Below are 14,923 nucleotides of genomic sequence, written 5' to 3' on the forward strand. Positions count from 1 at the left end.
AGTCTCAAAATGGAAATGTTACTGGTGCCTGCTTGAACAAATTGATGAGCAACAGGATGATAGTGACAGTGACAGAAAGTTACTAAGTTAGTAGTTTGTTTGCTACTAATTTTTCTCATCTTATTTTTCATTAGTATTTCCAATTTTAATAGTAAAAATCAGGTTTGTAATTTTATTCAAGGCAAAAAATAAGCTTTGAATTTAGTTAATCAAACCAAGTAAACTAATTTTTACCAACCTCTTGCCCATAGCTCTCCCCTATCCATCCTATTATAGCAAAATGTGCTTAATTTATAAAACAAAAGTTAAACCAGGAAATATTATTTCATAATTTTTAGATAACATTAACCAAAAATCAAACATTTAATGTTGGAACCATTCTCACTAATTCTCGTTTTTGGCGTTTTGTGTAAAAATTTTTCACACCTAGCTGAAAATTGGGGAGTTATGATAGGGAATATGAACAGGAGCATGCATAGAAGTTTATCTGTCTACTAACTTCCTAAGTAATATGAAGTTGCTTTATTTCAATTTTACAGACCCTGGTGCTAAATTGTGGATAGAAGGGCTATAGTGTTTCAGTCATTTAGTTATATGTATTTGGAAGGCTTATTAAATATATATATATATATATGTATATATATATATATATATATATCCTTTATCCCCCAACAGTTTCCAACTGCCTCTGAAACGGAAGAACACAGAAGTAATTCCATTCTTTGTTTGAGTCTGAGAATGAGAGGCTCAACTTGATGTTTCTGATATTCGAAATGAAGTTCTCTTGTACAGGATTATTATGGGATTTAAAGTGAATAGCAACTTCTCATAGGCTTTCTAATAGGGATGCATATAACTAACTCTATTTTTAAGACATGAACATTTACTAAATTTTGTAAAGCTGTACAGAGCTGATGTCTTCTAAGTTCTAATGACTTAGCAAGGCAAATCAACTGCAGAGTTCATTTATTGCGTTAGTAACAGGGTAATGCCTTTCCTAGAAAATATCACTTTAAAAATGACTACCCCAAAATTTCTTTATCATTTATTTTTTATATAAGTATAAAATGTTTTCTTTCATTCTTTTATCAGAGACCATGAAAATGTTATTCAAGTACTGTTTTACTTATGCATGCTATAAATGGCAGGGAATGAAAATGTTTCATTTTAAAAAGGGACGGTGGATGAAATCTGCCTCACATGATTTACTAGAATCTGCGGGGAATTGCATTTTGTACCCTATCTGCATAAATAATCTTGAGCGACTATAGTGCCTTCTTAATAAATTGACTCCTAAATTACTTTCCATTGTAGCTAACACATCATTTTCAAACTTGCTAACTTTTCTTTCAGTTACCATGAACAAGTCGAGACAAATTCTCATTAAGGCTATAACTTTCTTTCAATTACTACAGCACTATGGAGACTATTTAATAAGTGCAAGCCCAAAGATTAAAGTCTTTACAGAGATTACCTGACTCATTTCAGGGAAAAAAAACGTCAAGTGCCTGATGTTCATCAGAAATACTATGTCTAGAGGCAGTGATAGGTACTACTTGCTTTACATTAGAAAAATATAGTTCTTTACGCTTGTCTCCAGCTGCAAGGAAAATGAGTCATAGGAAATGAGGTCAGTGAACTAGAGAGTAAAATCTGGCTGGAGAAGAAACATGTAAATAGATAGTACCGTTGTGTGGAATTGGCTGTTATCCACTCAGCTTACACAGTTTTCTAGGAAGCTTTCTCTTATATGCCCAAACTGAGTAGGTTTCTAGTAGCACACTGCATATGTGGTGATTTGTCATATTTTATGGTAATAATCTATAGTATCTACACTACTGTCACCACATTTAAAGCAAAATCAATGTCTCAATTATCCATGGAACAAGTACAGCATCTCTACTAATTTTTGGATTCATGAACTGGAAGTAATCAGAATAACACCTTTATATTGGCAACTGCTGAAAAATCATAAAGATGTATGTTCTTTTTTTAGTATATATTCTTATGCAAATGCAGGAATGAGCATAATGCAAACAGCGAATATGTTTCTTTTGAGTTCACTAAAGAACGAAAAAATTGCTTCCAACAAAAAGATAATCATTTTTGTTTTCGTATACAATTCTGTCCGATCCCATATATCCTACAGGAATTAGTTTGTATTCAAAAACTTGAATGGAAAATGCTTCCTACAGAGGTTTATAACCAAGCTTTCAAAAGGTGTTGAGTTGGAAAACAAACTCTTGTACAGTGAAAACCCAATCATCTAGAGCATTGGGTCCATCGGTTGTGGAAACAAGGTCAAGATCAATCTCCTCAGTCTAATCTTTACACACTTAGTTCCTGAATATATGGAAACAGCTCCCCAGCATCACTGGCAATTTTTATTAGTGAGAACAAGTGACTTCACCTGCATGAACTAGCTATTGAGCCAAAATCAAAGAGAAAGTAGGACCTGGAAATCCATGCCACTTACCTAGTGCTTTACTTGAATCGAGGATAAGTAAACAACTGCCAGTTCAGTGTGTTTTGGACTCTTCATCAAAAATCTTTGTTCCCCCAATAGCCCACCCTTCTGCCAGCCTCTTTAAGTCTGAAATCTACTCATGTTGAAAAGCGTTCATTAGAATATGAAATATAACGTATAATAAGAGGATACTACATATAAACTTTCTGACTGATACACACAAAACTGATGATTTTCTTTTAATGGATGATTAACTCCCTTTGTTATTGTTAGGAACATCTTCTATTGTGACTGAAATCACTTTGATGAGATTTGAGGCTAGGGGATTACCACTTTCAAAGCATAGCAGTTAGCATTGGAAAGCCCTCAGTCCAACTGCAAGAAATTCTGAGGCATGCCTAAAATTTCAACTGGGATCCTGGTACCTTTTGCTGTGTTAAAATGTATATGTTATGATTAGCTGTAATGTTTGTCATATGCAGTTCAAATCTGCCAGTATAATACAAATCAAACAGCTATTTGGGACTATACTGAAGAATTTACCACTGTGTGAGACTTTAATTTTAGGTGGAAATACATTTTCGGTGAAAAACAAATTAATTTTGAAATTGTATATCTAGTAAAAGGAGTTTGTCATAATGACTAGTAATGAATTAGAAGGAAAAGTCCCTCAAAATAAAGTTATATTAGAATTGAATTTGATTTGCTTTTGAAATACTTAAGAAAATTACCAAATACTGAGGGTTTGGGTAGATGTGAACTTATTTTCACTTATAACCTTATAAAATATGTTAAAAAATAGAAAAGAAGGGGCCGGAGCAATAGCACAGCAGGTAAGGCGTTTGCCTTGCACTCGGCCGACCCGGGTTCGATCCCCGGCATCCCATATGGTCCCCCAAGCACCGCCAGGAGTAATTCCTGAGTGCAAAGCCAGGAGTAACCCCTGAGCATTGCTGGGTGTGACCCAAAAAGCAAAAAAAAAAAAAAAATAGAAAAGAATTCCCCAGTTCAGAGAAGAAAGATGATGATGATTTTTTAATCAAAAAACTTTTAGCATATGTTTGATAGCTAGATATAATTTTACATGTATAAATTTTTATATATAATTGATTTATTTAACAAATGTTTATTTAGCTTTGATATTTTGAGATAGGATAAGACTATATGTTAGCAATCTAAGAATGAATCAGATAATGGGGCTGGAGCGATAGCACAGCGGGTAGGGTGTTTGCCTTGCATGTGGCTGACCAGGGTTCGATTCCCAGCATCCCATATGGTCCTCCCGAGCATCACCAGGAGTAATTCCTGAGTGCAGAGTCAGGAACAACCCCTGAGCATCACTGGGTCTGACCCAAAAAGCGAAGAAAAAAAATGAATCACATAGACATGTCTTATTATCACTTCATAGCTGGACATAAGTCAAGCATATAAAACTATACTGATGTTAGTGATAAAATATTTGTTTCAGTATTATTTTCTATATTATGACTTAAATTATAATAATAGGTAAATTAGATTTGATTGAATTTTAGTTTAAAATAAATAAACTTTAGCTCGTTAGTGTCTTCCATGGTTTACCTCCTTATGTTTTAAATTTACAGAAAGGTAAAAAAAAATATGGTGAGGCTGGAGCAATAGTACAGTGGGTAGGGTGTTTGTTTTACACCCTGCCGACCCAGATTTGATTCTCAGCATACTGCTCTAAATTTTCCATAAGAAATATGGTGAGTATGTTGTAAATGTATAAGAAAAACATGTTCTCTGCACTGCCCTTGTGATTATACATATTATGATAGAAAATATAATGAAACATTTAATTTTATTAAAATAATAGTCAAATTAGTAATTTGATAAATGTTTATATATGAGGGCTACAAATAAAAATAATTATATTAGATAATACTTTAGGATATATTTCTAAAGAGGAATATAATATTCAGTAAAGGCTATTGAGCAATGGCTAATTTTTGAAAATTTAATTATGACTTGAGTTTTATTTTATGCATACTTCTATAAATTAATAACTTCTGTAAATTATAAATTCATAATAAGCTTTACTGAATACCAACTAAAATGTATGAGAATCTCTTAAAAGAGCATTAAGGGTGATTACTTACCCTAGTCCCAATGACTGACAAACATTATTTGAAATCTGAGTGGTCCAGTTGTCAGCACAAGTTAGATGCCATATATTCTGAATTCTAAACTGCACTAATCCACTGTTTCTGGTTCCATTGAAAACACGCACTAAAGAGAACATAAATAATTTGACCTAACTTGATGAAATAAATTACATACTTTAAATGTGCAAGGTTCTTAGTATTTTGTATAGAAACTTTTTTTAAAGAATATTTTGTAAAGACTAAGTTGGAAAATTCAACGTTAGTAGCTTAATTTTGTTCTTTTATTTTTATATAAACATAAAATGAAAAAGGCAATGTATCTAAGTTCTATATAGTAAATTTGTATAAATGCACTACATAAGCAGAAAATAATGCTATCACTGACACTGTATCACTGTCATCCCATTGCTCATCGATTTGCTCGAGCAGGCACCAGTAACATCTCCATTGTGAGACTTGTTACTGTTTTTGGTATATCGAATACACCATGGGTAGCTTGCCAGGCTCTGCCATGTGGGCGGGATACTCTCGGTAACTTGCTGGGCTCTCCGAGAGGTATGGAGGAATAGAAGCTGGGTCAGAGGCATGCAAGGCAAACTGCTCTACCCACTATGATATCACTCCAGTCAGGGTAAAGGTATCACTGCATCACTGTCATCCCATTGCTCATCAATTTGCTCCAGGGGGAACCAGTAAAGTCTCTTTTGTGACACTTATTCTTACTGATTTTGGCATATTGAATACACCACGGGTAGCTTGTCAGGTTCTGCTATCTGGGCAAAATACTCTTGGTAGCTTGCCAGGCTCTCCAAGAGGGGCGGAGTAACCAAACCCACCCTACCGGCTGTGTTATCACACCATGTGATAAGCTGTGCATATAGTCTCTGGCTGAATATATACCCAAAGTGAGCCTTCCCCATGCCCTGATGACTTCCATCAGAAACTGTTTTATTTCCGTTTATTCTTTTGTTACTGGATTTTCTTATATTTGTGTTTGTACCATCTTATGACCATTCTGTGTAAACTGTTTAGGTTATTTGTTTCAGGTAGGGGTTTGTTCAAGCTAAACTAGCCTATCTCAACAAGTAAAACATCAGGTTAAGAAAATTAGCCTAGTGAAGTAAGTTTCTTTCATTCATAGATGACGTACTGTTATTTTGTGAGTTAATGTTACTTTACATTTTAAAAAGTTGAGTAGAGTAAGAGCAACAACATTCAAATTGATAGAGAGCACCAACTCTTAATAGTAATGTGATCTTTGGAAGTTACGTTAAGCCTGTTTCTTAAAGTTAAAATAGATTTAATTTCTATTTGAGGCTTATTTACAGCACGTGTACAGTGTATGACACATAATTATTATAATTAAATATTTGTTTCAAAATAAATAAAAGACATAGGAAGTATTTACTACTCATAAAGCTATTCTTATAGCCAGATTTAACCAGAAAACTAGGCTTTGTGCTAAGGTATTTTTTGTTGTTTCTTTATTTTGTTTTTTGTCTGCTTGTTTGCTTTTTGGGTCTCTCTGAATAATGCACAGGGGTTATTCCTGGCTCTGCATTCAGCAATTTCCCCTGTTGGTGCTCAGGGGACCATATGGGATGCTTGGAATAAAACCCAGGTCAACAGCATGCAAGGCAAACAACCTATCTGATATGCTATTGCTCCACCCCTGTGCTAAGTTTTTTCTTAATTTGAAAAGCTAATTTCACTGGAGATTTTCATATCTAAAAAATCAAAGCATGTCCTAGTAGAAAATCATAATTTCCTTTTAACACATATATAATTAAATATAGATACAAAAACATTTTCCTAAAAATAAAACATACCACAATTCTCTTCATCTGAGCCATCCTTACAGTGTGTTGAACCGTCACAGAGATTGACGAGAGGAATACAGTCTCCGTTCTTGCACTGAAAACTATCTTCCTTACAAGGTTCTATGTGGACAAAATATTTACTGCTTAGGAGAAAGAAATGGCAAACAGACGATTTTAATGTTTATACCCAATATCTGCTCTCTAGACACCAATCCTTTAATGTGAGACTTGTTGCTACTGTTTTGGGCATATCGAATATGCCACGGATAGCTTGCCAGGCTCTGCCAGGTGGGCTGGATACTCTCGGTTGCTTGCCAGGTTCTCTGAGAGGGATGGAGAAATCGAAGCTGGGTCGGCCGCGTTGAAGGCAAATGTCCTACCTGCTGTGCTATCGCTCCAGTCCAAAATACATCTAAATACAGGGCTGGAGCAATAGCACAGCAGATAGGGCGTTTGCCTTGCATGAGACTGACCCGGGTTTGATTCCCAGCATCCCATATGGTCCCCTGAGCACTGCAATAGTAATTCCTGACTTTGTGAGCCAGGAGTGACCCCTGTTCATTACCAGATGTGACCAAAAAATAAATAAATAAATAGAATACATCTATATATGTATATATCTAAAATGGAGTTTACTTTTTGGTGTTCTGTTCCAGTCATCTCAATTTGTATTCTATTCTTTGCAATTTCTATTCTTTTACATCTTATTTCCTAATGCAGATCCTGAGCAAGTCCAATACATTCACTACACAAACCACTTTTTGAAAGTATGAGATTAAATGCAGCGATAATGAAAAATTTCCTGAAAGATGGTTACTTCAACTTCCTACAGCTTGGAAGACAGCCCCATAAGTAAATATTACTGTTAACTTTCTATGTCATTTATTCTGACATCAGAAAGTTGACTGGAACTTTCCTGGTGTCAGTGAATGCTAGAAGAAAAGGTATCCATTAAAATTTATTGAATTTCTCCATGTGTGGGTCAGTGCATGAATTTTATTTTGGCTTCATAGATGAAGGAAAAGATAATTCTGAGATCTGCCTTTCTGCAGGACCCAGAAGAAGGGTGATGAATCCTGATGGACAGTATTTAACAGCTGAACGTAGTTAAAAATGTTTCCTTTGGAAGTGCATTGCCATCCCTTCAATGATGTACTTATGGGGCTAGGAGAGGAAAAGTATGATTCAAAGAACCCATAGCTCTGTTCTATAAATGAACTAGCATTTGTCTGGGAATCATTTGTTCAGGAGTCAAGACTACAGTGGCAATAGATATTTTCCCCCTGGAGTGCCTCTTCTCCAAGAGTTTTACTGTTGGAAGATGGAACAGAACTAAAGTGGAAGATAAGCCAAGAACAATACTTTCATCATTATTAACCTTAAGTGTTTGCCAAGGTTTGTGCATGAGTTGAGAGACAGAAGAAGCTTTGGATCAGATGATACTAAAGATTTAGTGCTGCATTTGGCACACATTTTTTTTTTTTTAATTTATTTATTTTTAATTAGAGAATCACCGTGAGGGTACAGTTACAGATTTATACACTTTTGTGCTTATACTTCCCTCATACAAAGTTTGGAACCCATCCCTTCACCAGTGCCCATTCTCCACCACCCGTAAACCCAGTGTCCCTCCCACCCTCCCCAATCCCATCTCCCCCCCACCCCACCCTGCCACTGTGGCAAGGCATTCCCTTCTGTTTTCTCTCTCTAATTAGCTGTTGTGGTTTGCAATAAAGGTGTTGAGTGGCCGCTGTGCTCAGTCTCTAGCCCTCATTCAGCCCGCAACTCCCTTCCCCCACATGGCCTTCGACTACAATGTAGTTGGTGATCGCTTCTCTGAGTTGACCTTTCCCCGGAACGTGAGGCCAGCCTCGAAGCCATGGAGTCAACCTCCTGGTACTTATTTCTACAGTTCTTGGGTGTTAGTCTCCCACTCTGTTATTCTATATACCATAGATGAGTGCAATCTTTCTATGTCTGTCTCTCTCCTTCTGACTCATTTCACTCAGCATGAAACTTTTCATGCCCATCCACTTGACTACAAAATTCTTGACCTCCTTTTTTCTAACAGCTGCATAGTATTCCATTGTATAGATGTACCAAAGTTTCCTCAACCAGTCATCCGTTCTGGGGCATTCGGGTTTTTTCCAGATTCTGGCTATTGTAAACAGTTGGCACACATTTTAATACTTAAAAAGTGAGTTTTATTTCACAGTTAAGAAAATTTAGTACCAAAAACTAGAAGTTTCTATTTCTTTTCTAATTTCTTTTCTTTTCTAGTGAAGATATCAGCCAGAGATATCCCTTTTATATGGGTAAAAGGGGAAGTATGGAATAAGATAATGAATAAAAATAAAGCTCTATTTATTCTCTTTGGTTCTAGTTAATAACTATAGCGGCAACATTCATAATGTCAAGATCTTTATCTTAATATTCCCTTAATGTTAATGTTTGGCAAGATATTTGGCACAGACTAGCAAATGAGTGGATGTTTGTTAAATATTAGGTAAATTAATTTATTTTAAATGAGTGGCAAACCTAAAAATTCTGTAATAAGCTTAGTAAATAAGAGTTGACACAATTTCAAAGCATATTTATAAAAGTAAAGTCAAAACATGCATCTTTAAATTAGACAATTGCTTACTAATGAGAGTTATTGATTTTAAAAAATAAAATTGGGACCAGAACATAGAACAGTAGTTAGGCACATGCCTAATACTTGTCTGACCTTGGTTTGATTCCTAACACCACATGCCCCCCTGAGTACCGCTGTACGCTAAACTGGGCCCCCCCAGAGACCTCCTGATAACCAGGTTTTCTCTGGCACTTCAGACAGGATCACTATCACATCACCTCCCTCAACATTGAAACAAGGTCACAGTTGGTCCAGAATTATCAGTGGGGCCCTCGGGTCTCCTAAGCACCTTTTGAGAGGTCTCCTCTGGCTCCCAAAATAAGATAAGAAAACTTTTATAAATTCCAAGCTTTATACGTTATGAAGATACATTTTACTCAGTTGAATTTGAATGGTAATTAAAACATTGACTCTGGAATTCTACAACCTTGATTTGACCTGCAATTTAGCCCATTCGCTTCGTATTTTTTTAATCTTACACAAGCAACTCAGTCCTAAGACTATTTTCTATTAAGTGGAAATAAATGGAACTTGTGTTTCAGGCATACTGAAACAACAACAATTTAAAAAATGGCCCTACTCTCCTGATTCCTGACTACATTTCCCAGGAGATGCATGTCAAGCAGCTAAAACTCATGGAAACACCAGCCCCCACAGCTGAAAACTCCAGGGTGCCCTTGGAGGTGGGCAGACTTTGTACCTGCCCAGTAAAAGCTCTGCCGGCCACACTCACACCTTCCCACATCAGCCACGCCAAGCGCTCAACTCCACAGCTTCACAAATATTCTATGCAAAGATGCCAAACTACAGATAATTTCAGGCACCCAGTGCCCAGGCTGAGACCTCTGGTGTTTTTCAATCTCCAGGTAGACAGTCTCCCCTTCTGGAAGGCCTGGAATGTCACCCACCTCCCACAGCAAGCCACGTTGATTTATTGGCCAAGACCATAAATCCTGCCTGAAGTCTGAAATTCCAGTAGGAGCACATCAAATTAGGCGGGAAAGCAACACCAGCTGAAGAAACTCAACACACAAAAATAATAACGCATGGCTCAGCCAACAACAAACAGCTTAATCGATACTTACACAAGGACTGAACAACCCCACGATCAAACACAACAATTTTCACTGACACTGATTTTGGAATATTCATTGATTTTAATATTGGAGCATTATTATCTAATCAATTTTAATTCTAGATTTGTAGCAACAGCTGTGGCTTTTGGATATTCAAATAAATATGGTATTAGAGCATATACATATAATAACAGCCTGGGAAATGGCTCAAGAGGTAGAACGTATGCCTTGCAATTGTGAGACCCTGGGTTCCATCTGCAGTATTGAATATCCTCTATGAGCACTGCTGGCAGAGGCTTTAGGCCAGGGAGCACTGCTGGAATTGACACTTTTCCTAATCACAATAAAATGCACTTAGTATACTAACATTGATCAATTAAATACACTGTAGCCATGTTATCCCATTGTTCATCAATTTGCTCGAGCAGGCACCAGTAACATCTCCATTGTGAGACTTGTTGTTACTGTTTTTGGCATATTGAATATGCCACAGGTAGTTTGCCAGGCTCTGCCTTGTGGGCGAGATACTCTCAGTAGCTTGCCGAGCTATCCAAGAGGGACTGAGAAATCGAACCCGGGTCGGCCACTTGCAAGGCAAACTCCCTACCCGCTGTGCTATCACTCCAGCCCAATTAAATAGTCAGTAGTAATATTTTTACAGCATAAACTAACATTTGAAAAGAGTCAATGACACTAATTTTTTACAATACCATTCTTACATTCATATATTACCTGCTGCACTTTCTCATGCTTAAAACTGGATAAGAAGAAGTAATATCTAGTATGTTCCTCTAGGGATATCACAATAATATTGAAAATATAAGCATACATTTTAAAAATTCTAAAAATTCAATATATTTTTCAACCCAATATAAGTAACGGTAAGAAAAATTTCTTTTTGAGAAAGACATGTTTGGGCTTCCTGTTCTTATAAATCTTTTTTTCTTATGAGAAAATTCAGTTATATATCTCAAATATAATAATACTATTAGGGATTTCTTGTAAATGTAATTATCAATTTGCTTCACAGAAACATATTTTTAACCAGATTAGTGAAATAATAAATGAGCAATGATGACTACATATACTACAAGAAGAAATTAATACATTCATCAATTTTTATTATCTTTAAAACAATGACTTTCTTTTGAAAATAAATGTTAAATCTAGTTATATATGTGTTTGTATTTATATATGTACTTTAAAATCTGTACTTTAATATATTTAAAGTGCTGAAAGCACTAATTATATATCCATGATCAAATATCCTAATATACTTATAGAATAAAAATGACTGCTGAACATTTTTAAATGATCTCATTACACTGTTTTCATAGCTTATTGAAATCATTATGCAGAAATGAGTTCTTAATGTCAATAATTTAATAATAGATATACTTATTGATAATTTTATTCATTTATGTAGTCAGACTATATTTAGAAAAACACATTTTCATTAAATACAAATAGATTAAATATATGAATAAAATTTGTATAGTATTTTATAATTAAAATTCAATTTTGTGCCCTAGCTAATATTAACATTCTGCTTATTTATAAAATGTAAGTTGTTTCTGTAATGAAAGCATTGGACCAAAAATGTTAATTGGTGAAAAATCACAGTTGGTGACCTGATTAGAAACAATAAATTTTGAGGGTACTTATAAATAAGTTTATTGAAACTTTTTTTAACATAAATTATTTGGGTATTAATTCTTTCCAACAGATAGCACTTTGGTCTCATTAAGAAATCTTTAATCCAGTTTAACTCTTTGTGTGCTCTGAAATCTTATATCTGATCATTTAACCTCAATAGTGAGATAGGAAAAATGAAACATAACTAAGAATTGAATTTCCCTATTTCCTTCTTATAAAGTTTTCAATAGCCCTGCCTCATTTAGTCAACATATGCTTGGTTTTAAATGGAACTCAATTAATCTCTAAGGCACATGCCACACAATCTGGGGTGGATGCTAAACCTTTAAATGTAATCAGCTGTCACTTCCACAGTTGCCTGCCATGTACTATTGAATCAGAAGAAATGAAGAAGCATTTACAGGAGACTAATCTTAATAAATCTATATCTCATATAGTGTGATAGAAATGGAAATGTTAAAAATCCAATAAAGAAGATCAAATATACACTGTTGAATTGTTTCAAATTTCAACTGGAATCTTTGGAAGGCGACCATAAAATATCTCAGAAGATAAATAAAGTACATAAATGCTGACAATTTGTGATATCTCTTTTCACACCTTACCCACCCATCCCCCTAAAATGGTCCCCAAAGCAGAGGAGCAATATAAACTGAAGTCTATGCCCAATCTCTCTTTCCATTACTAGCTTGATTATCTTCCACTGCCAATTCCCTGCTTCTGTAATTGCTTTTCATTCTTTTGGTGTAAAAATCTCACTGGGTGAAGATTGTACTGATGACAATTCAATGACTCCATTTTTTCCTTCCCAGTCACATCTGTCTCTTGTTCGGAAGGAATGTGAAACCATATCACCAGCATATTTACCACACAGTTCTGGTTTCCAGTGACTCAATTCTAATCCCAGCCAAAGGAATTTTCTCTTTAAATGATTTACGTTCTTAATGACATAATAATATAAATTGAAATGTAGTTAACAGGAAAACAAATATATAATACATCACAATTTGGCGTTCAGTTTTGTATAAGAAGTGATAGGTTATCCTATTTCAATGTCTTGGATAGGAATGGTTTGTGATATTTTTCAGAATACTAGTTGCATTTATCTCATTTTTAAAAGCTAATGAAAATCAGTAACTGTGTTATACTTAATGGAAGAGATGTGTTTCTCTCCCCCACCCTAACCCCATAAACTTTTCTCCTTGTTCTATGCCGGTCCTACTTTCAACTTGGAATTAAAAGTTCTAGGTTTAATACCTAGTATTTTTCTAAAATGTTACTTTTGAAGGTAGTATAATGGGTCCAAGTTATCTCAGATTTTTGAGTTTCTAAATCAATTCACTCTTATTTCTGTTTGTTCCTGGTACACACCTAGTTTTGCTCAGGGCTTACTCCTGACTGTGCTCAGAGATCATTCCCAGTGGGGCTGAAGGTACCATATTGGCTGCTGGGTATTGAATCTGAGTAGGCAGAGTGGAAGGCAAACACCCTACCCATTATACAACCATTCCAGCCCCTCACTTTCTTATTTTTTAGAACTTTTAGTTTGTTTCATCTTATTAGAATATTTAGTTTCTGTTGAAATTTAAAACTTATAGTGGGATTTTATTTTTTAAAATAAAGGCAGTTACATTGTTACATTGTTACTGAGGAGACCAGTGACACTGTCCTAAATTTTTAGAGTATAAAGCTGATCAGTGGTTACCAGCTTGTAGAGAAAAAGTGAGGAGGATAATCAAGTAAAAGGGACCAATTGGAGAGTGAAATGCAGATTTGGACAGTCAGAGGTTGAACTTACTGTAATATAAAATATACTTGTTTTGGGGCTGGAGCGATAGTACAGCAGATAGGGCATTTGTCTTCCACACAGCTAACCCGGATTCGATTTCCGGGTTCAATTCCCAGCATCCCATATGGTCCTCTGAGCACTGCTAGGAGTGATTCCTGACTGCAAGGCCAGGAGTAACCCTTGAGCATTGCCGGGTGTGACCAAAAAAGCAATATATATATATATATATATATATATATATATACACACACACACACACACACACACTTATCTTAAATGACGCATCATAAAATTTTTATGATGTTAAAATGCAATATTAATTCAATATATTGATATATTGAAGAAAATGTATATTAATAATAAAATCTAGAATAGACTGATCTGATTACTATTTATTTTTCAGCTAAATTACGTAGTTAATGATTGTTACAGTTTATTTTCAGAGACAAAGTGTAGAGAAAATAAAGGCTGATCTGTAAAATTGCAGTAAACTGAAAGCATGTAACTTTCTGAGGTGAAGTTTGTGGTAGATTAATTGTCAACGGAGGAACAGAATGATGCAGCATGAGTCTGGGTTTAGGTATAGGACAAAAAAAAAATTCCATGTTCTAAATTTTCCCCTTTCAGATATTGTACAGAAAATAAAATTGACCACACTCTTCTATGGAAATGAAGATGCATGATGTATTTCTGGCATCTTTGTTTCCACTGAAGAAAACCAGTGAGTTGAGGTATATCAGTATATAAAAGATTATTATTCAAGAAGATTTGCAAGGGGCAAAGCTCTCTATTGTTGATCTTTATTTATATTTAAGATTTATATCCAAACTATTGATGTACAGATACAGATTGAGCTGGAGACAGAGATTTGTGGTGGGCAGTCAGCCCACTGCTGTCATGCTGATTATGTTACATGAAATGAAAAAGTAGGGTAAGAATATTATTTATGTCAGTAAATATCAACATGGAATTTCCTGATCCTTAATAATAGCACTGATATTACATTGGTTGTCTCTAATAATAAAATGATATTCAATTTTTTTTTTTTGGTAGGAGTTGGGGAATGATAGGGGGTTTCAAAGTAAATGCTCAGGAGGCACAAGAAAAGCACCAAAGATTCTATGCTAATGAGGCCAGGGAGTTCATGCAAGGACCTGAGATTGTTGTGTGTCCCAACCCTGTGGTGCTGGTGGACACCACTTTGATGTTGCTGGTGGAACCACCATGGCAACATCCAACCATTCTCAGGGGGTCATGGGGTGTTACGAATCCAGCTCTAACTGCTGAACTATTTTTCAGCCCATGATATTCAATTTAAATTGGCTGCTGCTAATATTAAATCATTTTGTCTGTTTAT

General features: G+C 35.3%; 1 protein-coding gene across 1 annotated transcript in view; it reads right to left on the reverse strand.

The window, feature by feature from the left end:
• The window catches only part of TMPRSS15 (transmembrane serine protease 15), a 120,249-nt gene that overhangs the window by 27,261 nt on the left and 78,065 nt on the right, over window positions 1-14,923 (reverse strand). Inside the window, exons 17-18 of the mRNA XM_055128728.1 lie at window positions 6,420-6,530; window positions 4,585-4,714 (exon numbers count right to left, since the gene is read on the reverse strand). Of these exons, the coding sequence (XP_054984703.1) occupies window positions 4,585-4,714; window positions 6,420-6,530 (241 nt within the window). The remainder of the gene's footprint in view (window positions 1-4,584; window positions 4,715-6,419; window positions 6,531-14,923) is intronic.

This window comes from Sorex araneus, chromosome 2, assembly GCF_027595985.1.
Source record: "Sorex araneus isolate mSorAra2 chromosome 2, mSorAra2.pri, whole genome shotgun sequence".
In the NCBI taxonomy this organism is placed as follows: domain Eukaryota; kingdom Metazoa; phylum Chordata; class Mammalia; order Eulipotyphla; family Soricidae; genus Sorex; species Sorex araneus.